Consider the following 24,634-nt stretch of genomic DNA (forward strand, 5'->3'; position numbering starts at 1 on the left):
TGGAGGCTGGGAGTCCAAGATCAAGTCGTCACCACTGTCCAGTTCTGGAGAGGGCCCTCTTCCTTGTTCACAGCCAGCCCTTTTTCTCTGTATCCTCAGATGGTGGAAGGGGCTAGGGAGCTCTGTGGGATCTCTCTTATTAGAGCACTAATCCCATTCATGAGGGCTCTGTCCCCATGACCGAATCCACTCCCAAAGGCCCCTAATACCATCACACTGCAGACTAGGATTTCAGTGTACCCATCTGGGGAGGACACAACCGTTCGGTCCATAGCACTCCCCCTCTGTAGGAAAGGGGCTTGGGGAGGGAAGAAGAGGGGTCTGGGATGTCCTGACAAACAGCACCAGGGCTGGGCTGCAGCACATACACACCCCCACCCCTGGAGAAGCTAGTCCCTCCTCCCACCAGCTTCCCTCTAGAGCCCTGAAGTCTGTGGGCTCCAGGGCCCGGAGGAGCAAACATGGCTACCCTCTTCCCAAGGATCCCCTCTAAGTCAGGGCTCACCCCTGACCCAGCCTGGGGGCATAGTCACTACCCCTTCCCTCCAGGTAGCCCCAGGGCCTACAGAGGGAGCAGCAGGGTATTTGCCTTTGAGCTGTTGTGAGGCTTAACCTAATGGTGGAATTTCTGGCACCAAAATGGGGAGAAACCAACTCCCCGACTTCCGGTGGCCTCCGGACATGCCACAGAATGGCCTCTGTCTCCAAGACCCTGAGAGAGGAACTTTATCTGGAGTCTGGACCCTCTCCTGTGCAGGACCTACCACGTGATTGGTGGTGTCCAGTGGAAAACTATTGAAAAATTATTAAGGATTTCAAGATGGCAACAGCAGAGCATTAAACCAGGTGTGGGCCCCCCAGTGCAGAGCCCTGTGGACTGCTCAGGTGCCAGGCCCACAAAGCCGGCCTGAGTCCGTGTGTGTGCGTGTGTGCGTGTGTGTGTGTGCACACATTCTCTTCTCATTCGCGCTCCACGACCCTGCCCAGAGTCCACTCTGCGGGGACAGCCACCAGCTATTAGGAGAATTATGGCTCTGCAGCTCCCTCCTCCCTCAGGCTTCCAGTTCTCTGCACTTCGTGGAGGCCTCTAAGGGGGTAGCCTACGAAATACTAAAGTGGCACTGGGCCTGGGCTCTGAGGGGCTGAGAAAGCAGCGCTGGGATGGCAGGTGGCCGGCTCCAAGTCTTAGCACTGTTGTGGTCCCCACTTTGTTCTTACTCAGGGAGAAGGGAGTTGTTTACCTCTTGGTTTGGGGTGAAAGTGGGTGAGGGGTCGATTCTCTGACTGGAGCAGTGCTAACCAGTGCCAACCAGTGCCCTGCTCTGCTGTGGGGAGGATCTAGGTTATTTCTCCAGAGCAACCTCTGGCTCTTGGCTGAGCTGGTGCCCAGGAAGGATGCTGAAGCTTTAAGGCCTGAGATAACTGGCTGGGACGTGGGGTAGCTGGTGCCCACAACACACACGGGTATCCATAGCTGGAAGGTCACATTCCAGCCCAGAGGCCACCTTTGCTGGGTCCTGCCTTGCTCTGCCTGGTGGGTAAGGTCTACTGGAGCTAAGAACAGAGGGAAATGGGCCAAAGCAGAGCTGAAGGCAGCAGTGGGACACTCTGTGGCCCGGGAGCAGGAGTTGGCCGGTGGGCTGTGCAGGCTGTGAGGCTTGGGTCCTGCCCAGCAACATTCCTCCTCTGGGACATGGGCTAAGCTCAGGTCTCAGCTCTGAACCTGAGTTGGGGGTAAGAAGGTGCTAAAATCAATGCTTTAGGCCCTGGAAAGGTTGACAAACCTACAGGCAGTGAGTGCACAGGGTGGACAGACTGACAAGCAGTGCCACGCAGGCCATCAGTAAGCGAAGGAGCGTAAGCCAGGGAGAACATGCAGGAGCCTCCTGTGTGTGCCAGGAGGGAGAAGCAGGGCAGCATTTTAGGGCAAGTACTGGTGTGTGTGGGCACATGATCATGCGCGTGAGTGTGAAGTGTTCAGAGCTGCTTTCTCGAAAGGGGGCTCTGAGGGTCAGCTGGCTGACCTGGGCATCCAGGGCCCTTCCAGCTGGGTCAGACTCAGGCCGGCTCTCTGCCCAGGGGTCCATCTATGGGGCTGGAGAGGGTGTCACCGGGGAGGGAAAGAAAGTATAAAGGCCGGCTTTATAAATAAATGTATAATTTATTATACATTTATTATACAAAGTATAAATGTGGCCCGCATTCACTAGTGTCTGGCTGATGGGGCAAGGGCACAAGGTCACTCACCTTCCTGCTCCTGTCCTTGCTGGCCTCCTGCCAGCTCACGCCCTGACCCCCCACCTGGCCCAGTCCCTGCCCAGTGATACTTTCTGGTTCCCCCAGGCTGGCAGGGCCCCTGTCCTAAGCATAGCTTGACAGTTTCATGGTCAAAAAAAGGAATTCCAGAGTGAGGTGCTTGCCTCCTTGACACACAGGTGGACTACATTTCCCAACTTCCCCCGCTGCTCTGTGTGACCATGTGACTAAGTGCTGGCCAATGGAATGTGGGCAGAAATGAGGCACACCGTCCTAGGCCAGGTCAGTAGAAACCTGCTGGGGGACCTTCCACCCGCACTCATCCCGTCTGCTGACTGGATGTTGATGCCCCAGGACAAACTGGGAAGAAACTCATTGAAGATGTCAGAGCCTGGTTCTCTGAATCAGTGTATAGAGCAAAGCCTCCACACCCACCTTCACCTCCACCTGAGGTGAGACATAGAAAGAAAAAAACTTTTCTTAAGTTAAGCCACTGAGAGTTCAGGGTTTACCTGGTACAGCAGATGGTGTTACCTCAGCTAACACGTACAGGCTCTGACTGAAGTCACTTGAGGTCCAGGGCCCAGCTGAGGCACCCCCTCTCCCCAATCACACTCCACGGTTGCTGCAGAAGGGGGAAGGGCAGGGGGAGGCTGGGGAGATGCTTGAGCCCTCAGGCCTTGCGCATACAGTTCCTCAGTTTCGGGACAGCCAGACGCCCTCAGACGGCTGCCCTACCGAGCCTTGTGCCCCACCTCACTGCCAAGAATTCCACAAGGAAAGTGCTCTGGGGGCGGGAGCCTTCTCAGGCCACCATTCTCCCTGACTAGGACCCTCTGGCCAGTCCTCGGGATGAGATCAATATTCCTGTCCCAGCCTTGGGCCCTGGGTCCTGCTCTGGGTCACCTGAGGGTCAGGAGTGCCCACTCATCATGCCACCACCCCTCAGCTGGGGGGGTCCTCTGGGGGGTTGGGAAGCAGGCCAGCTGCCACCTGGTCCTGGTGCCACAACTGCTCTGCCAGGCCGTTGAGCATGTGGGCAATGTCGGCCAGCCCAGCCCGCCCATCCAGCGTGCGTCCATCTGCCAGCCGTCGCCCTGGCACACTCTTCACCCGCAGGAGGGGCAGCTCCCAGGCCTGCCGGAAGGCTGTGAGGTCACGCTCAGGCACGTCCGTGTGCATATACTGGTCAAATCTGGAGGAGGGTCAAGGAGCCTGTCCGGGCGCCTCTGCTTACCACCCCATCAAACCCAGCTTTCTCCCTCCTCCCTTGCCCCCCACACCCAGGGTCTGGGGGAGGCCCTGTTGCAGCCTTTAAGGTAAAGCCCATGGGGCTGGACCCCATAGCTGGGCAGAGGCAGGCTGCCTGACACCCTTGCTCCGTGCCTTGCCAAGTGTGGCCTCTGACAGTCCTGGGGGCCACCCAAAGGATACTTGGAGCCGATGACCATCCTGACCACACCAGGGGCCTCGCCTGCTACTCGGGCCAGCTGTCCAGGGAGGTCTTCAAAGGAGGCACGGTCAGTGAAGGAGAAGAGGAAGAGGAAAGCATCTGTTTTCTCCTGGCAAGCCTGGGGATAGAGAGGCTGATGAGAGGCTGATGCGAGGCTTGTAACCAGAACCTGTCGGCTGCAGGGCCCTGAGAAGTCTCAGCACCATCCCTCCTTTCACAGACTGGGAAACTGCGGCCCAGAGCAGGGAGTGGCTGGTCCCAGGGCAGAGCTCTCCCAGCCCGGGCAGCATCCTCAGTCCATTCATGCCCACTTCTGGCTCATGCAGACCAGGCAGGCCAGGCTCAGACGCCTGTGCTCAGAAGCCCACCTCAGGCAACCAGCCCCTCCTGGACCCACCCAGGCCCACCTTCCTGCTCACCGGCAGCATGTGATCAAACTTTTTGAGCGCAGACTCCCCGCAGTCCCAGAACTCAAAGCGGAACATGACAACACGGTCGCTGGCCTGCAGCTTGGCCGGCCAAAATACCACGGTGGTCTGGATGCCTGGGGAGGCCGGGGTCAGTCACTCAGCATGGGAGAGGTGGAGGTGGAGAGGAGTAGGGGGCCCAGAAGGAACAGGAAGAAGATATGTCCCTACCTTAATGGGTCCTCAGTCTGATGGGGAAGGCATAGTCCCTGACATGGGAGAACTCTCAGTCCTATGGGGGAAACTGCCCTGCCCCAGAGGAGCCTCCAGTCTACCAGGGAGAGGCAGCCCTAGCCCTAGCCGTGACAAAGTATTTTCCTTCTTGTGCACTGGGGAAGCCAAAGGTCCCGGAATACTCTCAGATATTGCAACATGATGGTCAATCAGCATCCAGTGGAAGGAAACAAGAAAGGAAGATCACTGTTTTCTGAGCACCTACCTTGTGCCAGCTCAATGCTAGGCATGTTACCACCACTATCGCTAGTACCAACCCCACCACAACCCCAAGGGGTTGGTACTATTATCCCTTTTGGACAAAGGAGCCAATGTAGGTTCAGAGAGGTGAAGTGACTTTCCAAGGTTGCAGAGTAAACGGTAAGGCTGGTTACAAATCCTAGCTTATGTGGTCCAGGACAAGTCTTTTCTCCACCCCAGGGAAGGCCTCCTAGGAGGGACTCACCAGTGGTCTCGTGGTGCACCACGGGCACCTCCAGGCCAGCCAGCTTGGCCACCAGCGCTGTCTTGCCCACACCACTCTTCCCAGACACAAAGATCTTGTAGCTGGCGGTGTCAATGGCCACAGGCGGGGGCAGCACTGGTCGCTCGAGCAGCCCTGGGGCAAGGAGGGATCCAGGTGGGGTCAGGGAGTCAATGTGCACTTGCCCCATCATACCTTGGGTGTACAACCTCATCTCTCAGGGCTTTTTCAGTGCCAACCAACCATTCCCTATACAGCACTCATGACAGAGGCCTGGGATACAAGCAGCATCCCCGGAGGAGAAGCTCTGCTGGGAACACCTGTGCTCTGTGAACTGGGGCAGTGCCTACTCCAAATAACACCATTTTTCAAAAAAAGTTTGATGCATGAGATGATTTTTATTATTTTATTTTATTTTTTGCCGCACCACGCGGCTTGCGGGATCTTAGATTCCCGCCCCCCCGACCAGGGATCGAACCCAGGACCCGGCGGTGAAAGCACTGAGTCCTAACCACTGGACCACCAGGGAATTCCCTGATATGGTTTTTATTAATACTATCACATATCCTAGATTTCCCACAGGTAAAAGAAAGGTTTTTCCTAATTCTCTCCTCAGTGGAGAAATATCAGCAAAAGTATCCTTAATTAACATAAACTCCTTAGAATCAATACAGTGAGATATTTATGAATGTTTACTTATTTATTTATTTATTCTTTTTTTTTTTTTTTTTGGTCCCACCGTGCAGCATGTGGGATCTTAGTTCCCTGACCAGAGACTGAACTCAGGCCCACAGAAGTGAAAGTGCCGTGTCCTAACCACTGGACCGCCCTGAATGTTTTTAATTTAAAACTTGCAAAAAATAAAGCCTAAACTATGATCCATCTATAGGCGTAGGACCTCAAAGTCCTAAATTGTGGGTTGCCTGTCACTCTCTGGTCTTAAGCCTTCCGGTGTTTTGTCTCTCCTGGCCAGAGCTGGACTCCTGCAGCCGATGCCAGGCCCCTCTGCTGGCCTGTCAGCTGACCTTGCCTGGGTGAGTTAACTTCACCCTGGGGAACGTGAGTGTCTTATCCTGGAGACAGCAGGATATGGAAGAGGCTTGTCTCTACTCACTAGGGGATCTTGCACAAGTCTGCAACGTGCTGTTGAGAAGGTTAACTTGGAGTCCATTGTATAAAGTGCCCAGCAGAGGGCCTGCCACCAGGTGAGGCCTCAATCAACAGCCTCTCTGGTGATAGTGGTTCCTGGCAGGGTTTTGGCTGTTTCCATGGCTCTGATGACAGAATTAACTCTAAGGAGGTTTGGGGGTGGGGACCCCAGGATAGGGCTTCTGGGGTCCCCAAGGTTGAGGAGTGCAGTGGAGCAGGCACTCACTGCCCTGCTTCTCTGCTCCAGGCCCCCCACCACAGGGGACACTATTCTCCCCAGGGAGTGGCAGGTGACAGGCTGGGGGAGGGGGGCACTTACCAAACACCCGCCGTCGGTTCTTGCGCAGGATGCAGGCCAGGTACTCCTTGCCCTCGGCGCTCTCGTGCCAGTCTGGGACAATCACTGAGCCTGGGGCGGGTAGTCTGGCCATGGCTGGGCCACCTGACGGGGAGGGGAGATGGTAGAATGCTGAGAGTAGGGGATGGGAGAGGGTAACTGTTCCAAGCTGTACCTGTGAGGCCTCTTAACCTGCCCTCAGACTCCCCCCTGGAGCCCCAGCTCCCTCCCTGGAGGACGGAGCAATTATGGAGCCCCACCCTTCTCATTATTACGACTAACATTTTTGGAATCCAAGCTCCCTTTCAACATTCTGAGGGGTTACACACCCCCGTCCCCGTCTTATCACCCAGAAGGTGCAATTCCATAGTCCTTTCTCCTCCGTATTGCTCCCTGGGGGACAGCCATCCCATTATTGCCCCAGAGGGCATTTACACAGTCCCTAGCTCCCTTGTCACCTCCGGGGGGCGGGGAGTCACACAGACCTGCTTCTCCTCTGCCTCCTGGATCCCGACTCCCAGGCCCACCCAGCCCTCACCATCAGCAGTCCCCGCGGGCGAATGGGCCCGGGTGGAGACCGCCCCTTTAAAAGCCCGCCCAGAGCTCCCGCCGCCCAGCACGCGGGGTCAGCTTCCGCCCTGCTTGCGTCCGGCTTCGGCTCAAGCCGCCAGCCCAGGCGCCGGTGCTTGAGGCGCATGTGCGGAGGCTGTTGTCATGGAGACGCGGGGGGCGGGGTTGGGCTGCCGGGTTCCACGTAGGTTTGGTCTCTCCTATGTGTGCAGCCACTCCGGCTCAGAGACACCCTGGACAGGGACTTGCCCTCTGGGCCGTGGATCCTCTTCACATTGCTCAGTCCCAGCCCCAGTCTTTCCTCCAAAACTTGATCAAATCCCCCTTCTCCAGGAGCCTTCCGTGCCTCTTTGCTCCTCAGTTTCCTCTTCTATAAAGTGGAGGTAAAATACTATTACCTCCTAGGGTTCTTTACAACACTGCCTGGTCCATAGCAGTGCTCAATAAGTTTACTTATTATTGTTGTTACTTATTCCTGCTCGGCAGGAACTCGATATGAATTAAACACCACTGGCTTCACAGATGGGCAAAAAGCTGCTGAGAGATGTCAACGGACTTGCTCAAGGTCTTAAAAATGAATCAGAGGCTCTCCAGTCACTCATTTATTGATTGATTGATTGATATCACTCATTCAACAAATAATAACTGAGCGCCTACTGTGTGCCTGGACTGTTCCAGCTGCTGGGAATACAATGGCAACAAGAAGTCCCTGCCCTCCTGGAGCTGACATTTCAGCACTGAGGCCATGAGCCCTTCTCCACCGTTCCAACACTGGGCACCAGGCCTGTTACCCTGAAGATTTCCAACACTGGGCATCAGGCCTGTTACCCAGAAGATGGGTGCTCAGTAAATGCCCATTAGTTGGATAGGACGCAAAGTGGGTCATTACTGACGGGTTGTCTATTACACTGTCTTTTTTTTTTTTGGCTGTGTTGGGTCTTCGTTACTGCACGCAGGGTTTCTCTAGTTGCGGCAAGCAAGAGCTACTCTTCGTTGCAGTGTGCAGGCTTCTCAGTGCGGTGGCTTCTCTTGTTGCGGCTCTAGGCATGCGCGCTCAGTAGTTGTGGCTCGTGGGCTCTAGAGCGGAGGCTCCGTAGTTGTGGCGCACGGTGTCAGTTGCTCTGCGGCATGTGGGATCTTCCCGGACCAGGGCTCGAACCCATGTCCCCTGCATTGGCAGGCGGATTGTTAACCACTCTGCCACCAGGGAAGTCCTCTGTAAGTTTTGTTTTGTTTTGTTTTGTTTTAATTAATTAATTTATTTATTTATTTATTTTTGGCTGTGTTGGGTTTTCGTTTCTGTGTGAGGGCTTTCTCTAGTTGCGGCGAGCGGAGGCCACTCTTCACCGCGGTGTGCGGGCCTCCCACTGTCGCGGCCTCTCCCATTGCGGAGCATAGGCTCCAGACGCGCAGGCTCCGTAGTTGTGGCTCACAGGCCTAGTTGCTCCGCGGCATGTGCGATCCTCCCAGACCAGGGCTCGAACCCGTGTCCCCTGCATTAGCAGGCGGATTCTCAACCACTGCGCCACCAGGGAAGCCCTCTATAAGTTTTTTATTGAAGGCCAACTAAGTGCCAGACAGTGGGGGCTTTACCGAGGTTAGCTTGTTTACTTCTATAAACAAACTTGTGGAGTAAATATTATCATCCTTCTTTTCTTTTACAGATGAGGAAACTCAGAGACAACGGGATTGTCTGAAGTCACGCCATACAGGTGGTCAGTGGGAAAACTAGGCTCAGAACCTAGGGTTCCTGGACTCTGAAGGATGTCTCTGTTCTGCCAGATTGGGTCTTGTGTTTTTAAAACTTTGACCCCAGCCACTAGGAGGGCCATTCCTAGTAAAGCTGAAAGCAGCCAGAGGGCCATGAACCCACAAATCATTGAGGTCCATTATGAGTCCCCAGGGGGGTAGAGGGGACAGGGCACTTGCCCGCAACTTGCTTGCACTGCAGCTAGGCAGAAATACAACAAATAACCATTCCTACAGGATTCTGCAGCTTGAAACCATTGCCTGTACTCCCAGGTCACTCAGTTCCCCTTCCTGCAGTTCCTAGCGCATCTGCCAGAGTTGGGGTTAATCACAGCTGTGTGGAGTTCTCACCGTGGACCCCGAGTGCCTCAGTCACAGGCCTCAGATCTGATTTATCTCTGGGTTTCCAGACTTCACATCCAGCCCTGTCCAGGCTTGGCTTGTGGAGGGCTTAGGGAGAGTGTGAGGAAAGGGAGCAACTCGACAGAGTGAGCTTACTAGTTAACCTGGAGGCCAGGTAAGGTGTGAAGTCCTCTTGGGCACAGAGAAGGAGGCTGGTGGTCAGAGGAGCTAGTGGCCAGAGGTTTGGGGGAATCAGTCTTCACTGCCCTCAGGAGCTCATGGAGAAGACACTTCAGTGAACATCAGGAGCCTGTTCAAAACATGGATTCTCGTGCCCCGACCCCCAGAGGTTCTGCTTCAGGGGGTCGGATGGGTCTGTGAGCCTGAACATTTAACAAGAGCACTGGGCAGTTCAGAAGCTGGGCTCTGCAACAGTCGGCTTGGGCACCACAGACGGGGTGGTGTAAACAACAGAAAGTGTCTTCTCACAGTTCTGGCAGCTGGAAGTCCAAAATCAAGGTGCCAGCAGGGCTGGTTTCTGGTGAAGAATTTCTTCCTGGTTTGCAGGCAGCTCCGGCCTCACAAGGCCTTTTCTCTGTTCATACACACCCTTGGTGTCTCCTCCTCTTTTCATAAGGACACCAGTAATATTGGGTTTAAGGCCCCACACTTATGACCTCATTTAACCTTAATTACCTCCTTAAAGGCCCCACTTCCAAATAAGTCACATTGGGGGTTAAAGCTTTAACACGCGGTGGGGGTGACGCAGTTCAGTCTGAAACAAGGCCCAAAGACCTCACTGAACACGGTCACCACTGCTCGGGACAGGAAGCCAGTCGGGGGTTGCAGCCTGGAAGTGGGGTGGTTGGAATTGTGTTTCAGAAGGATGCTGTGAACATGGTCTAGTGAGTTCCTCTCTCCTGTGCCTCTTTGACCACTAAGTTGTGTGTCCCCATAAGGATCTCCTCTTTGGGTCTCAAGTGAAACGGGTGGGCCATCTATCTAAAGGCCCTTCTAGTGTAGAACCTTCTGATTAATCCACTCATTTTTTTCATGGTTTGGCCTTCTCCCCAGATTGAGCACCTCCTGGACAAGGCTCCACAAGGCCTCGAGAGGAAGATCTGTCAAGGCAGGGATGCAGGTGGCCCAGGAGGGCAGACACACACAGAAACCTGAGGACCTGGAGGGCAGGGGTGGGGGTGGGTGGGCCGCCCAGGGAGTGTAACTGGAGAAGGGACACCATCGGCTTCATGTTTCCATCTCTTGCTCGGATGCTATAGCTGCTTCCTTCAGGGCTTCCTTGATTGCCCTCGGGGACACCACACAGGCACCAGAGTGATCTTTTTGCAACATAAATTGACTACTATCACACCCATGAGTAAGTCTTCCAGTAGTTTTCACTGCGCTCAGAATAAAATCCAGACTCCATGCCTTCCAGGCCTTCCGTGACTGGCCCCTGACCACCTCTCGCTTTCATTTCAACTGCCACGCTCTTCCCCTGGCCTACTGCACTCCAGCGACTCTGGCCTTTTCCTGTTCCCACTTAGGGCCTCTGCATTGCATCCCACCCCCGGAAGCCCTCTGCACCACCCCAGTGCCTCACATGGATGACTGCTCCCTCGCTCAGGTCTCCTGCACAGAAGCCTTCCTCCTCTACACTCAAGGATATGCCCCCAGACCCCTGGCTCACTTTCACATCGTCCTCTCTTGATCCTGAAATTTTAAAACGTATTGTCTGTCTCCCTCACCTAGGACATAAGCTAGGATAGGTGCCTTGTCTTTTTGTTCTGTTATATCCCTGTATTAATTTCCTAGAGCTGCAGTAACAAAGTACCACAGACTGGGTGGCTTAAATAACAGAAATGTATTTTCTCAGTTCTGGAGGTTAAATATCTGTGATCAAGGTGCTGGCAGGGTCAGTTCCTTGGCGCAGCGGTCCCCAACCATTCTGGCACCAGGGACCAGTTTCATGGAAGACAATTTTTCCACGGACGGTGGGAGGAAGGGATGGTTTCAGGATGATTCAAGCGCATTACATTTATTGTGCACTTTATTTCTATTATGTTGTAATATATAATGAAGTAATTATACAACTCACCATAATGCTGACAGAAGGTGGAGCTCAGGCGGAAATGCGAGCGATGGGGAGCGGCTGTAAATACAGATGAAGCTTCGCTCGCTCGCCCGCTGCTCACTTCCTGCTGTGCAGCCCGGTTCCTAACAGGCCATGGACCGGTACTGGTCCGTGGCCTGGGGGTTGGGGACCCCTGCCTTGGAGGGCTGAGAGGGAAGGATCCATTCCAGGCCTCTCTCTTTGGCTTGTCGGTGACCATCTTCTCCCAGTGTCTTCACATCGCCTTCCCTCGTGTTAAGTCCCTGTCCAATTTCCTCTTCTTATAATGACACCAGTCCTACTGGTTTAGGGCCCACCCTTAATGATCTCATTTTACTTTCATCACCTCAGTAAAGACCTTATCTCCAGGACTTCTCTGGCAGCCCAGTGGTTAAGACTCTGCCGTTTTACTGCAGGGGGTGGGGGTTTGATCCCTGGTTGGGGGACTAAGATCCTGCATGACGTGTGGCCAAAAGAAAAAGAACTTATTTCTAAATATCACATTCTGAGGTACTGGCGGTTAGAACTTCAACATATGAACTTTTTCTAGGGTGGGGGAGACATAATTCAGCCCATAATAATCCCTATTACTTAGAATATGTCTGAAATATAGTAAAAACTTAATAAAAATGTGTTGACTGATTGCCTGGCTATGGCTACAACATGAAGAATGGCTTGAAGGACCAGTTAGGAAGCAGGGCGAACATTCCAGGCACGAGTGGAGGAGGACATGTATTTGTCAAATATTTATGAGCACTCTGGGTGCCAGGCCAGACACTGGGAAGACAACAGTGAAAGAGATACAAGCCTTGCCCTTGTGTATTCCACATTCTGGCGGAGACTGGTAAGCAGGGCAGTAGGGTAGAGAGGATTCTAGTCGGCAGATTGAAAATGTCCAGATTACCTTTGAATACAGGATTTGGGGCTGGAGCTGCCAAATCATCCCCAGGGAGTTCTTTTTAGGCTGGGATGTGACAGGCTTGTGCTTGGTGGCAAGGCTGGTGTCCTTGACCTGGACAGCCTCAGGTCAATCGCCTGCTTAAAACCCTCTAACAGCCTCCCACTGCACCTGCTGTCCACACCCCTCCCTCACCATGGCCTCCAAGGCCCACCTGTGCACTCTGCCTCTACTCGACACTCCAGCCACATTGGCCTTGCTTCTCCTCCTTGAACTTGTCAAGTTCACACCAACCTCAGGGCCTTTCTTCCCGTTGTTCTCTCTGCATGGAATTCTCTTCCCCCCATCTTCACATGGCTGCTGTTTCTTACATTCCCGTCTCAGCTGAAATGTCACCTCAGAAAGGACGCTCTGATGAGCCCAACCCCATCACATTCTGTCACATCCCATTTTTATTTTCTTCATAGTATTCATCTGGAATAATCTTGCTTAGTTGTTTACACATTTGTCTGTCCCTTCTCCTGACCCGCCACTGAAATGTAAATTCCACAGGGCAGGGGCAGGGTCTGGAAGTGCCCCTTACAGTGGGTACCATATATCTGCTTAATGCAGGAATCCACACTGGCCAGACACCTCCTCCTCCAGATACTGCTGGCCACCAGAGGCTGATGTTTCTCCCTCTCTGTTTCTAATCTCTCATCGCTGCCACTGTCTGGGTTCGGGCACCCATTCCTGGGCTCTGCCTCTCGTCCCCCATCTCCAATTCATTCTCCGGTTCTCTCCACTCCAGTCACACTGACCTCGAGGCTCTGGAGGGGCCAGTCACACCCGGGTCTCTGTGCCTTCGCACAGGCTGTTCCCTCTACTGGAAGACCCTTTTCTTTCCTTCCTCCAGCACTTGCCAGAATCCCTCTCATCCTTGGCTCTTGTGGATCCCAAGCACTTCATCTGACTCCTCTCCTTCTGTTTGGAGCAAGTACAAGTTTTTACCTCCACTGATTCAGACATTTGAGAAATAGAGCTTTGTTTCCTCGGACTCAATTTAATCTGTCTCTGCTATGCAGACATTTTAATCCAGCAATCTCCTGGCAAACTTAAGTTCAGTGATTCCTCATTCCTCATACAGCTTAAACACTCAGTCTTCACAAGGCTGTTCCTTTTCATGCCCCCCTCCTCTGGCCCTGGGGCTCGTGTTCAGTGGGGTGGCGGGGAGGCACTTATCCAAGTGCCAGGGAAGCATGGTGGAGTGCGGGTGGGGTACACAGCCCTCAGACGTCATCCCTCCTGGGCCTTTCTGGGCCTCCTGCTCCAGAGAGAACTCTCCTCTGTACATTTGCCATGGCCTCATCCATGCTGGTGTCTGTCAGAGGTGTTCTCTCCTCCCACTGTAGATCCTTCCTGGTCATGAGTTTCTGTCCCTGCTACATCTGAGGGGATGACCTCTGGTCACTCTGCATTGTCCTCAGCCCTGAATACCGGCTCCTCTGGACATGCCAGACTCCCCACAGCTTCTCTCACCCTTCCTGGAGCACAGGGGGTCTGTCTTCCCAGTCTGAGGCCTGTAGGCCTGCATATTCTGCATTACTGACTGCCAGAGGCCAGGCCTGGGCCCCCCCGACCTGGGATCTCCCAGAAAGGCTCGGTCCTCATCTGCCCTCTGCCTCAGTTTAGCAGGGTGAGGCCAGGACAAGGAGAACAATTTCCTAGTTCTCTGGCTTCTTCTCAACTGTCCTGCCCCCTGCTGGCTGTGTTGGTTGTTCTACTGACTTCACCTTCTTCTCATCTTTTAGTATGACATAACTGGACTGTCTTTTGGCCTCAGAAGCTCAGGATTTGTAGTCTTTGTTCAGCCAAGGTGACACGCCCTGGCGTGTGATGAGGTTGTGAACTCCTCCGGGGGCAGGCCTCTTTTTGATTTATCTGTGCCCAGTGCCTCAGGGGTCAGTCGACGTTCAGGGAACGTGTGCTGAGAATGAGTGATCCCCAGGGCAGTCCTGGGCCCTCCCGGCCTTGCCGATGAGTGGGCAGCAGCCCAGGTCCCAGGGCCCCAGAGCAGGAGCTTCCTTCTTCCTCCCAGGCTTCTGTCTGACAAGGCCTGGCCCTCAGCCCTCCTTCTCTTCCCTGCAGTGGGTGCGCAGACAGGCTCCCTGGTGGGGGCACACTCCGCCAGGCCTCTTAGGCATTTAAAACTTCAGCTCAGCTTTGTGCATACTGACAGGGTCCGGGCCCAGAGCCCAACCCCATGGGGAAAACGCTGGCTTTCCCACAGCTGGGGGCTGGAGCAGAGAGGGCAGGCCGGCCAGCTTCGGGATGGTGCTCAGAAGCGTGGCAGAGGCCAGAGAAAGGGTCCTCCCCAGGTTTTACCAAGAGAGGTGGAGGAGAAATGGGCAATTTTCTCCTCTAGCCCATTTAGTTTCCTTCTCAAGACTGCTTCTGAGAGTGTCAAGGAGGACTTGAAGCCTTTCACAGGGTGCCCCCAGGTGGCCTTTTGAGGAATCACACCCATGCCATAGACCAGCAATTATTGCTTGTTCCAGCTAAACTGCTAACCTGTGAAGCCAGCAGCATCATAACCGTTTTAGCTGAGGCTCAGAGAAGTGGGATGACTTGCCCCAGCTCAATGAGACAGGAACAGCTTTTGAACCAAGGTCTTTCCTGGTCCAAAGTCTGTGCCTATGTCCCTGTCCGGCAGCCTCTCTGGGAAGTTCTAAGTCCACAGAACCACGTCTCAAGAATTAAAAGGGCATATAGAGGTCCCTTGGTGTCATTCTTGATCTGATGCATAAATCGTCTCTGTCATCTCCTCCCATGCAATTTACCCGTCTCTGCTTGAATACTTCCATCAGTAGTGAAATCATCACCTCATAAAGAATCCACAAGAATGCTGGACTGCTTTTGTCAATGGTATATTGTGGGGAGAAGGGGATAGTTACGGCCATTGAGAGCAGAAGGCAGACTTGCTGGAGATGCTCCTCTCTTCCTGGAAGAGGTGAGAAGGGTAAACCCCAGTCACCTGTGGTGACACTACAAGCAGACCAGCCTGCAGGATTTCGAGCTGATGCCTCCTGTACTACCCGGACCTGAGGATGCTCACAGCCTGGTCTTTCCCAGGTTCCCCGGATGAGGGTGATGTGAGGCAAAGTCTTGGGCTGACGAGCTAGCTCAGGGTAGTAATAGCACGGGCAAGGCCTTTGTCTCCTTGTTGGAGTCAGTGATTCCTGCACTGCTTCCCCACAGGGCCAGCTGGAGAAGAGCTGTAGAGATGCGGGAAGCAGACAGGACAGTGTGGCATTGCCCTTTCGCTGGCTGGGTGCTGTGATTCAGACCCAAATGTACACAGGCCTGTGGCCCTTTAGTACCGAGGCAAGTGGCCAGGGAGTACTGTGCTGGGACTGCACGGGAAGGCAGTGGTTGCCAACTCCTGCAAGGCCTGGGGTTGAGTCACGGCTCTTCTCTGCGCTATGTTCTCCTTGACATTAAGGTTTCTCCTCAGATTGGCAAGTTCCCTCCTCTCTGCTCCACACATCCTCTGATGTGGGGTCAATCACACTGCTGTCTTCATGCTCTGACCCTTCCAGAGCGGGAGGCTGCTCATCAGTAGTTAGGAGCATGGCCCCTGGCACAGACGGACTGAGTTAGGAAGCTGTCAGGGAGCCTTACGGGACTGACCCATCCCGAAGGCTGGGCATGTGGGGTCTTCCCAGACCACCGATCACCACTGGCACCCTACCCACCGAACATCACCTCCTCTACAACATCCCATAGTTTGACTATCCAGGCAATGCTTGAATTCCTCCAGTGATGCCACACCGGTTCCACTCATTTACATAGAGCTCTGATGGTACAAAGTTCTTCCCAATGAGCCTTCTCTAGAACTTCTACCTATTGGACCTCGTTTAGCCCAATAGAGCCATAAGGAGCAAGCCCAACCCTTCTGCAAGGGCAACTGTGGAAGCATCCAAAACAATCCTTCTATCCCTACCACCACCAAATCAATAGCTGCCAGCACATGGGCCCTCTGTACCCAAGACCCTTCCTCACACCATGGTCTAGTTTGCTACATGCCTCAAAGTACAGTAAACAGAACAGAAAGCATCAGACCACGTTGTTAGAAATGGAAAAGTTTCATCTTGCAGCTTGGGAAACACAACTGTGCAGACAGGATGAGACCTGCAGGCTTACAGCACCTGAGCCTGGGATAAGGTTAACATTCAGTATGCACTGAATGAAAAGAACATAACAGTGCTTGGCGCAAACACCCAGGGGTATAAGAAACTGGCACATACTCAGCAAGTGGCTTCAGGGCTGTAGCCCCCCCACACTCCTCCTAGGCTCCCACACGGGTGGGCAGACTCATGTCATCAGCCCCCAAATGATACTAAGTTTGCCTTTTTTTTTTACCTACATGAAAACTTGTGTCTTTCTCTTCCTTTATCCTTTAAATGTAGGAGACACAGGAAATTGACCTAAATCTGATGGAATCTGACTTCTTTTGAATGTTTTTTAAAAAATATTAATTAATTTAGATATCTATTGCACAAGAAACACCTGTGGTTACTACAGAATATACATAAGCAAAACAAATACTAAAATTAGCTATAATTCTACCACTTAGAAATAAGTCTGAAGTGGGTCTCTTGCAGACAGCATATATATGGGTCTTGTTTTTGTATCCATTCAGCAATCCTGTGTCTTTTGGTTGGAGCATTTAATCCATTCACGTTTAAGGTAATTATCGATATGTATGTTCCTATGACCATTTTCTTAATTGTTTTGGGTTTGTTTTTGTAGGTCCTTTTCTTCTCTTGTGTTTCCCACTTAGAGAAGTTCCTTTAGCATTTGTTGTAGAGCTGGTTTGGTGGTGCTGAATTCTCTTAGCCTTTGCTTGTCTGTAAAGCTTTTGATTTCTCCATCAAATCTGAATGAGATCCTTGCCGGGTAGAGTAATCTTGGTTGTAGGTTCTTCCCTTTCATCACTTTAAGTATATCATGCCACTTCCTTCTGGCTTATAGAGTTTCTGCTGAGAAATCAGCTGTTAACCTTATGGGAGTTCCCTTGTATGTTATTTGTCATTTTTCCCTTGCTGCTTTCAATAATTTTTCTTTGTCTTTAATTTTTGTCAATTTGATTACTATGTGTCTCGGCATGTTTCTCCTTGGGTTTATCCTGTATGGGACTTGCTGCGTTTCCTGGACTTGGGTGGCTATTTCCTTCCCCATGTTAGGGAAGTTTTCGACTATATATAATCTCTTCAAATATTTTCTCTCTCTTCTCCTTCTGGGACCCCTATAATGTGAATGTCATTGTGTTTGTTTGTTTATTTTTTAATGGCTGCGTTGGGTCTTCATTGCTGTGAGCGGGTTCTCATTGTGGTGGCTTCTGTTGTTGCGGAGCACGGGCTCTAGGCACGCGGGCTTCAGTAGCTGTGGCCCGAAGGCTCTAGGGCACAGGCTCAGTTGCTCCGCAGCATGTGGGATCTTCCTGGACCAGGGATTGAACCCGTGTCTCCTGCATTGGCAGGCGGATTCTTAACCACTGCGCCACCAGGGAAGCCGTCGTTGTGTTTAATGTTGTCCCAGAGGTCTCTTAGGCTGTCTTAATTTTTTTTCATTCTTTTTTCTTTATTCTGTTCCACAGCAGTGAATTCCACCATTCTGTCTTCCAGGTCACTTATCCGTTCTTCTGCCTCAGTTAATTCTGCTATTGATTCCTTCTAGTGTAGTTTTCATTTCAGTTATTGTATTGTTCATCTCTGTTTGTTTGTTCTTTAATTCTTCTAGGTCTTTGTTAAACATTTCTTGCATCTTCTCGATCTTTGCCTCCATTGTTTTTCCGAGGTCCTGGATCATCTTATCATTATTCTGAATTCTTTTTCTGGAAGGTTGCCTATCTCCACTTCATTTAGTTGTTTTTCTGGGGTTTTATCTTGTTCCTTCATCTGGTACATAGCCCTCTGCCTTTTCATCTTGTCTATCTTTCTATGAATGTGGTTTTTGTTCCACAGGCTGCAGGATTGTAGTTCTTCTTGCTTCTGCTCTCTGCCCTCTGGTGGATGAGGCTATCTAAGAGGCTTGATGGGAGGGACTCCTAAGTGTGCCTTTGAATCCAGGCAGAATCCTTCAAGAGCTAGAGGCTGAATTCAACTGGCAAACCAAAGAATAAAGTCCAAAGGGAGATGAAACTACTGAGACCATTCTGACCTGATTGATGGCAGCAGCTGCTACGTACTGCTCTCGAGGCAAAAGCCTCAGAGGTTCTCATGGTGACATGTAAAAGACGACTCAGACAACTGTAGACATGCATAATCTTTAGTATGGCCATGCTCCTAACAATTTACACACATTGCCCAGCACTTCATTCAAGATCATGTATATTCTTCAAGGGCTAATTATAAATAACAGCCATTATTTATTAAGCATTTATTATGTGCCAGGCACTGTGCTGGTGCTCTTCATATACAACTTTAATTAATCCTCATGGTCCTATAAAATAGAAACTATATTTATAGATAGGAAACTTGTATCCAAGATTAAGTAGTAAATAGCGGAAGGCAGAATTAGCCACAGGCCTATAGGGCTCAGGCCTGTGTTCTGAACCCCCATTTGCTATGCTGTTTCAAGACCCGGAGGCCCTGTGTCCTCATCTTTGCTTAGGAGGCCAGTGACGGCGTAGATGTCATCCTGGTCCCTGGGCCGCTGCTCCAAGCTCATCACCTCTCTTGGGTCTCCAATGCAGGGTGGTACTGAGACTCTGAAACACTGAGTCCTTCAAGCATGATGGAGAGAGCTGCTTTATTAAATGACGTCCTCAGGGACGGTCAACCCTCCTAGAGGAGGAGTGTCTTTCCAACTACCTTGCTTCCAACTTCAATCTCCAATTGCTTTTTGTCACAGCTTGCTTTCTTTCCTTCATACTAATAAAACAGTTAAGACAATTCTATCCATTTTGTTTTATTTGTTAAACTGCTAAAAAGTCATTGGGGAAAACATAAACAAAAAATAAAATCGACAGAGATTTAAATATCAATGAAATCAAATCCACTTTTCATTCCTACACTGTTATGTGCCTAAAATGATCATCTCAGGGTAAGCCACCCAGGACCCCCGAGCTGTATGGGAAACATCACTCACAGCACCAGCTTCGTCAGGGCACAACAGGTGTGCACTGACATGAACCCTGTTGGTGGGAAGGGAGCAGAGCGAGGAGAGAGAGTACAGTGGAGCCAATGCCTAAGGGTTGCTTTCATTTGACAGTGAACATGGTGGAGGGAGCCACTTACTGGTGACCATACAGAACATGCCTTCTGCAGTTCATGGGGAGGCTGCATGGGGTACAGGCTTTGAAGTTCGGCTTCCTTGCCCCTGCGTGTGTTCAGATCCTCCCCACTGACTTGTGTGCTGGTAAGAGACCACAGATAATGCAAAGCAGAGCACATCACCATACCAGGATCACTACAAGGACAAGGACAGACAGACAAACCAACCAGGAACGTCACTCTGAAGAAGCAAAGCAGAAGGAAATCCAGAAAAATAAAGTGAAAGGAAAAGGAAGCATCCCTTTGTTCTCCATCAGCTGGTGGCTTTCTGTCCTCCAAAGTCAAGACTTCAGTTGCTTTTCTTTCTTCTTCCTCTTCTTCTGTTTTAAAGAGTTTGGACACAGTTCCTAGGATAGTTCGTGGTTTCAGCTCTTGATAGAAAACTCAAACGTTAAAATGAAATCAATCTCTAGAGGGCTGGGAAGAGAGTAAGCCCAGTATTGCCTTACAACTAAAATTTAAGCCTGTTTTGATACCAAATGTGTGCTTCCAAATGTACGGTGGGTGCGGTGGGTGGGTGGTGGTTTGTGGAACCCACCACCGAAGTGTAGCAGCAGGGCAGAAATATGAGCAAAAACACAGAACCCTCTCTGCTGCAGAGCCTGCAAAATGAGAAAACAGGAAGCTCTGTTCAAGAGGACGGGAAGAGACTAAAATTCTCACGACGTCAATGAGGTGGCCAGTGGAGTCAATGTGAAATGGGGGCTCTCAAAGGCACACTTGCAGGAATGGAAGGGGGTTAAAGCTTCAAGTAGAAACAAAATGTATTTTAAATACTTAAATATTGATAAATATTTACTTTAGGTGCTCCTGAGGGTTTAAAAAAATATTTTGTCTCATTTTCCTCAGTGAATTTTAAGACAAAATTGGCATCATGTCAAAACCAGAGTTGTGGTTAAATCTGATCTGACTGAAGCATCCATGGCGCTGTGGAAATGGTCACCTCAGCTGAGACGCCTGAAGTTCCACTGCATGGGGCGGCTTCACAAGGGCCCGAGGAGACAATCACCTTGACTATGTTGAGTCACTCTCCCAAGATACACGACCACAATGCCCAGGAGCCACCAGGACCAACACCACCAGGTGCGGAAGAGGCAGATTTTTCTTAAAGAGCTGTAAACAGACCGTCTGGTTCCAAGTGGCATGGGTAATACTGGGATGCCACGGAGTCCCGAGGAGCCAGGTTACTTTCTAAGAGAATCATCATCTCTGTTGCCTGCCTACTTGGGGAAAGTAGAAGGAATCAACAAGTTAACAGCTGGCTTAGGAAGGCCACAGGACAAAAGGAAAGATTACAAAGTTGAGATTCTGAACTTTCAGGCTTCCAAATACTTTATACTTAAGTAGGAACTGAGTTTGGAGGCACTGTCCATGCACAAATGCAATGTCATAAACAAGGTTCAGCAATAGCAATAATGCCAAAATTGCTGATCTTCTAGGCTAGCTTTCTCTTGTGAATAAGGACCCCCACATGATCAAACAGTCTTTGCCAAAGAAGGACTGGCAACAGGCCCAGAGCAGAGAGTCTGGAAAGCTAAGTGCTGAGCTCCGAGCAGTTGGACACCACAGTAAGTAGGCACATGGTAGTTTCCTCATCTAAGGGAGCACACAGAGCAGTTTCTGGAACACATACCCCTCCCCGTGAGCTGGCCCTTTCCTGGGCTTGGCACCAGGGGCGCTTTCCCACCAAGACCACATTGTAGAGCTAATGGCTAGGGGAAAGGATTTAACATGACGTTAACAGGAGAAAACAGACTTATCAGACAGACTGCTAAGAGCTGGCTGACAGCCAGGACCCAGGGCCAGCTGTAGCAGGCTTGCGCTTGGGAAATGCTAACAAGAAAAAGGGGAGTGTGGGGATGAGAAATGCAGTGTTTTGAAATTTAAACCCTAAAGGCAAAATAAAAATCCTCTTTCTACTGATGAGAAATCACCAAAAAAATCCACACTTAAGTGGTGCCCATGTCTCCTATGTCCAGGCCATGGTTTAGAGACTGGTAACTTGTAATTTCCTGTGTCAACCAAAAAAAATGCTCTGGTTGGTTATACCTTATCTCAGAAATGACATGAAAGTAAAAACCCAAGCCTTGTTTGGGTGACAGGTAAACAAGACAATGACAAAGAAGGAGCTGCTCCCCAGGTCAGCCACACATCAAAGAGGCCAAGCACATGATATTCAACCCAATCACCAGTCAATAGCCAGGCAGAAAAATGCAAGTCGCGAACAAGGGCAAAAATCATTTCTAGAAGGAACTGCTATTGGGATTCTCTCCCAAGATCAATTTCCACATTCTATAAACATGGATGGGTGTGTCCAATGTGCTTTAGAAATGAAAAGAAGCCCATAAGGTAAAACAGTATCTTTTGACGCTTCAAGGATTTCTCATGATACTGGCATCTCAGAATTCCCTACTGGTCCCCTAGTGACACCAGAAAAAGGATTCCAGAAATATTTCTAAGAGATTTCTCTGGGCACCCAAGCTTAATAAAGGAAAGTGCGAAAGGTTTTAGGGCTTAAAAAAACCCACATATTAAAGAAAAAGAGGGAGGGAGGGGTGGGGAGGGAAGGAGGAAGGAGGGAAGAAAAGCAGCCTATAAATAGAAAAGGCAGCCTCTGAGGATCAGGTTTTAAGGGAAAGAAAAAGAGAACAAATGTGGTTTTTGGCAACTGCAACGATATATGATTGTCAGAAAATTCCACAATCAGACACCAGAATGTTTTCTGAAACATGGAGGGAGCAAAGACCAATGGACACTAGGTGTTTCTGCATAAACTTTGTTTCACGATGATCCCGGCACACAAACGTGGAACAAAATCCCTTGTTGGGTAACTTTCCTCAGTCACGAAGAGCAGAATAGGGCCAGGCATAGGGCATTACTGCAAAGAGAAGTTTTCACAGGTCCTCTGTGGGCGGGGCAGGGCGGGGAGAAGAACAGTTTTCTACAGGTTACTTTTACCCTGCCAGCCCCTGAGGCATGGGAATCTGAAACCTCTAGTCGTGCGTCTTACACATGCCCTTTCTTTTCCTAACTCTAAGAAGGCCAAATAAGATTTACAGGTGGCTCTTCAGTTTCTTTAGGAAGGTTCTGGTATTAATCTATTCCCTAAATTCTTGGTCTAGTTATCAGCAAAGTAGAAAAAGGCAGCACAGCCTCTGCTAAAACACAGCAACAATTTTATCGGAACCAGGACGGAGATCTCTCCCTCTTTGTAAACAGTTGGCTATATAATATATATTTATATAATTCTTTTCTTAATGGAGATTTGATCCCAGCCCGGAGTGAGTGAGGTTGGGAATTGGGGTTTGGTTTATGAGAGTAATTTTGTCCTTTGTTTTCTCAATTCTCAGTCCAAAGGCTTGCACGCTGGAAAATTCCACATTAAAAGCCACCGGCAGGGAAAGGGCTCCAGAACAGATTATCTCTTCGCCCGCACGAAGTACAAGGCGTTTGTTTTTGGATAGTACTTCACATTCTGCTTCTTGTCCATGAGTCCCCCAAAGATGATGAGCTCACCCCGGCCTTGCACCACTGTATGCAGGCTGGTTTCGGGAGGCCCAACCACAGAACTGCTGTTAAATACTTTCCACTTGACTCGCCCCTTCTCCTTGGTGTCTTTAATGTCCAGCACGTACATCTGCATGGGCTTGCAGTTCATACTCTGGTACAAGGGTTTGCCAACGTTTAGGGACTGTGGAGGGTGGTGGCCCAGGCGCCGGGCAATGGGAGGTAAGGAATGTCCGTCTCCTTGGGCAGGCCCTGGGCGGGGAACGGGCACTGTTTCTCCACTGCTCAGGTTCTGGCTCCCAGGGGAGCCTGGAGAAGACCCCAGAGGAGGACTTAGTGCTGCGGAGGCTGTGGGGCCTTTGGACGACATTGCTTTGATGGCTTCTAGGCTCCGACGCAGGGCACCTGGGGAAACGGCTCCTGCAAGGGCACTGGCCACGTGCGGCGGGGTATGCACACCATTTGTCTGTTCAGGAGGGTGTCTCAAACTTCCCCCAACTGTTCTGTTGTCCACACCATCCATATGACTGCCACTGGAAGCAGGTTTCGGATCCCAGTTCAGATCCATTGATCCTAATCTTAGATCTTTCTGATCTGGTAGTGACCCTCGTCGGGGGGCCAAAGAAAGTCCCATTTTTAGGTCATATCCTTCAGTGGTAGATGGAGTGCTAGGAGATACAGCCTGTACAGGGCTGTCCAAGGAAGAGCCGCCTACAGCTGCTGGTCCTGGAGATAAATTCCCACCATTGAGGATGGGAGAGCCATCTCCTCTGGCTGGGGAAAGGCTTCCTTCTCGGGAACTTGAGGGCGTCTGTCTTTGCGCTCTGGGCCTCAGTGTTCCCCAGCGGCCATTAACACAGGGAGCTTCATCCATACTCCTTACCGGAGACTGAGAGCGGTATTCTCGAGGTTCGGGAACTAGGGCTGGAGGATTGGCACTGATAGGTGATGGGCGAGAGTTCAAACTGGGGCTGAGTGGGGCTCGCCCACTAGGAGCCTGGCTGAAGACCACCACGCACTGCCCTACCTGGAAGACAAAAAACCTGTGCTCAGTTCTGATCGTTCATTTAACCATCAAACATTTTATCACGAGCATCTGGGATGCGCCACGTGTTCTGTAGGTGCCTGAGATGCAGAGATGAAAAGAATGCAGTCTGCCCTCTAGGCTAGATGTGGGGATAGACATGGGAACAATTTGTTGCTACAGGGAGACATGTGCTACCATTTGAATTATCTCTACAGAATAGGGGTAGAGCGGAGGAAGGAATCAAGTATTTGTTTGGGGGACCCTGGGGCAAGTTTTAGAGACAAAGAGATGCTTAAAGCTGGGGCTTAAAGGATAAGTGGGGCCCATGTTAAGTTTTTCCATCTAGTGGCTCATGTATGTGAGAAATACCCAAAAAGCTATGGTCAATGTCCACCTCTTTTGTGACATCAAGGGGTTTTCAATTTCCATACAGAGTTGCTTGGAAATCTGATGAGTTAATCTGGCTTTAGAGTTTAGGACCTCTCCTTCTGCTGGCCTGTCAGTTCCCTACTTACTCGGCAAGCTGGATGGCACCACAGTTCTGGGGCCCCATGGTCTTCATTTTCTACCTTGAGTGGTTGCCAGGCCCAGGGACCTGAGTGCATGTGCAACAACCAAGCATCCTTGAACAGCTGTAAGAGAAGCACCAACAACAGGACTCAGGTGTGGTACATGTTACAAAACACATACACACACAGAGCTGGAATCTCAAAGTTGTGCTGTCTGTCATAGAGTGCGTGAATTCTTCAGAAA

At 51.0% G+C, this 24,634-nt stretch overlaps 2 protein-coding genes across 6 annotated transcripts in view; both read right to left on the minus strand.

The window, feature by feature from the left end:
• Positions 1–7,006, minus strand: CPLANE2 (ciliogenesis and planar polarity effector complex subunit 2). Its single transcript, XM_007174994.2, has 6 exons — positions 6,845–7,006; positions 6,342–6,464; positions 4,856–5,008; positions 4,129–4,253; positions 3,691–3,827; positions 1–3,451 (listed from the first exon to the last, which is right to left on the minus strand). Exons 2-6 carry the CDS (start codon positions 6,451–6,453, stop codon positions 3,202–3,204), a joined length of 777 nt encoding a protein of 258 aa, XP_007175056.2. The 5' UTR covers positions 6,454–6,464; positions 6,845–7,006; the 3' UTR covers positions 1–3,201.
• An 11,320-nt stretch (positions 7,007–18,326) lies between these two features.
• The window catches only part of FBXO42 (F-box protein 42), a 91,561-nt gene continuing 85,253 nt past the window's right edge, over positions 18,327–24,634 (minus strand). For 4 of the 5 annotated variants that reach the window (XM_007174996.2, XM_007174995.2, XM_057549789.1 and 1 more), the window contains 2 exons: positions 24,397–24,513; positions 18,327–23,881 (listed from right to left, as the gene is read on the minus strand). In XM_007174996.2, coding sequence (XP_007175058.1) covers positions 22,766–23,881; positions 24,397–24,513 — 1,233 coding nt within the window. In that variant the 3' untranslated portion in view covers positions 18,327–22,765. The remainder of the gene's footprint in view (positions 23,882–24,396; positions 24,514–24,634) is intronic. The other variant, XM_007174997.2, reaches the window with a different exon arrangement.

The sequence above is a fragment of the Balaenoptera acutorostrata genome, chromosome 1, assembly GCF_949987535.1.
Source record: "Balaenoptera acutorostrata chromosome 1, mBalAcu1.1, whole genome shotgun sequence".
NCBI lineage: Eukaryota > Metazoa > Chordata > Mammalia > Artiodactyla > Balaenopteridae > Balaenoptera > Balaenoptera acutorostrata.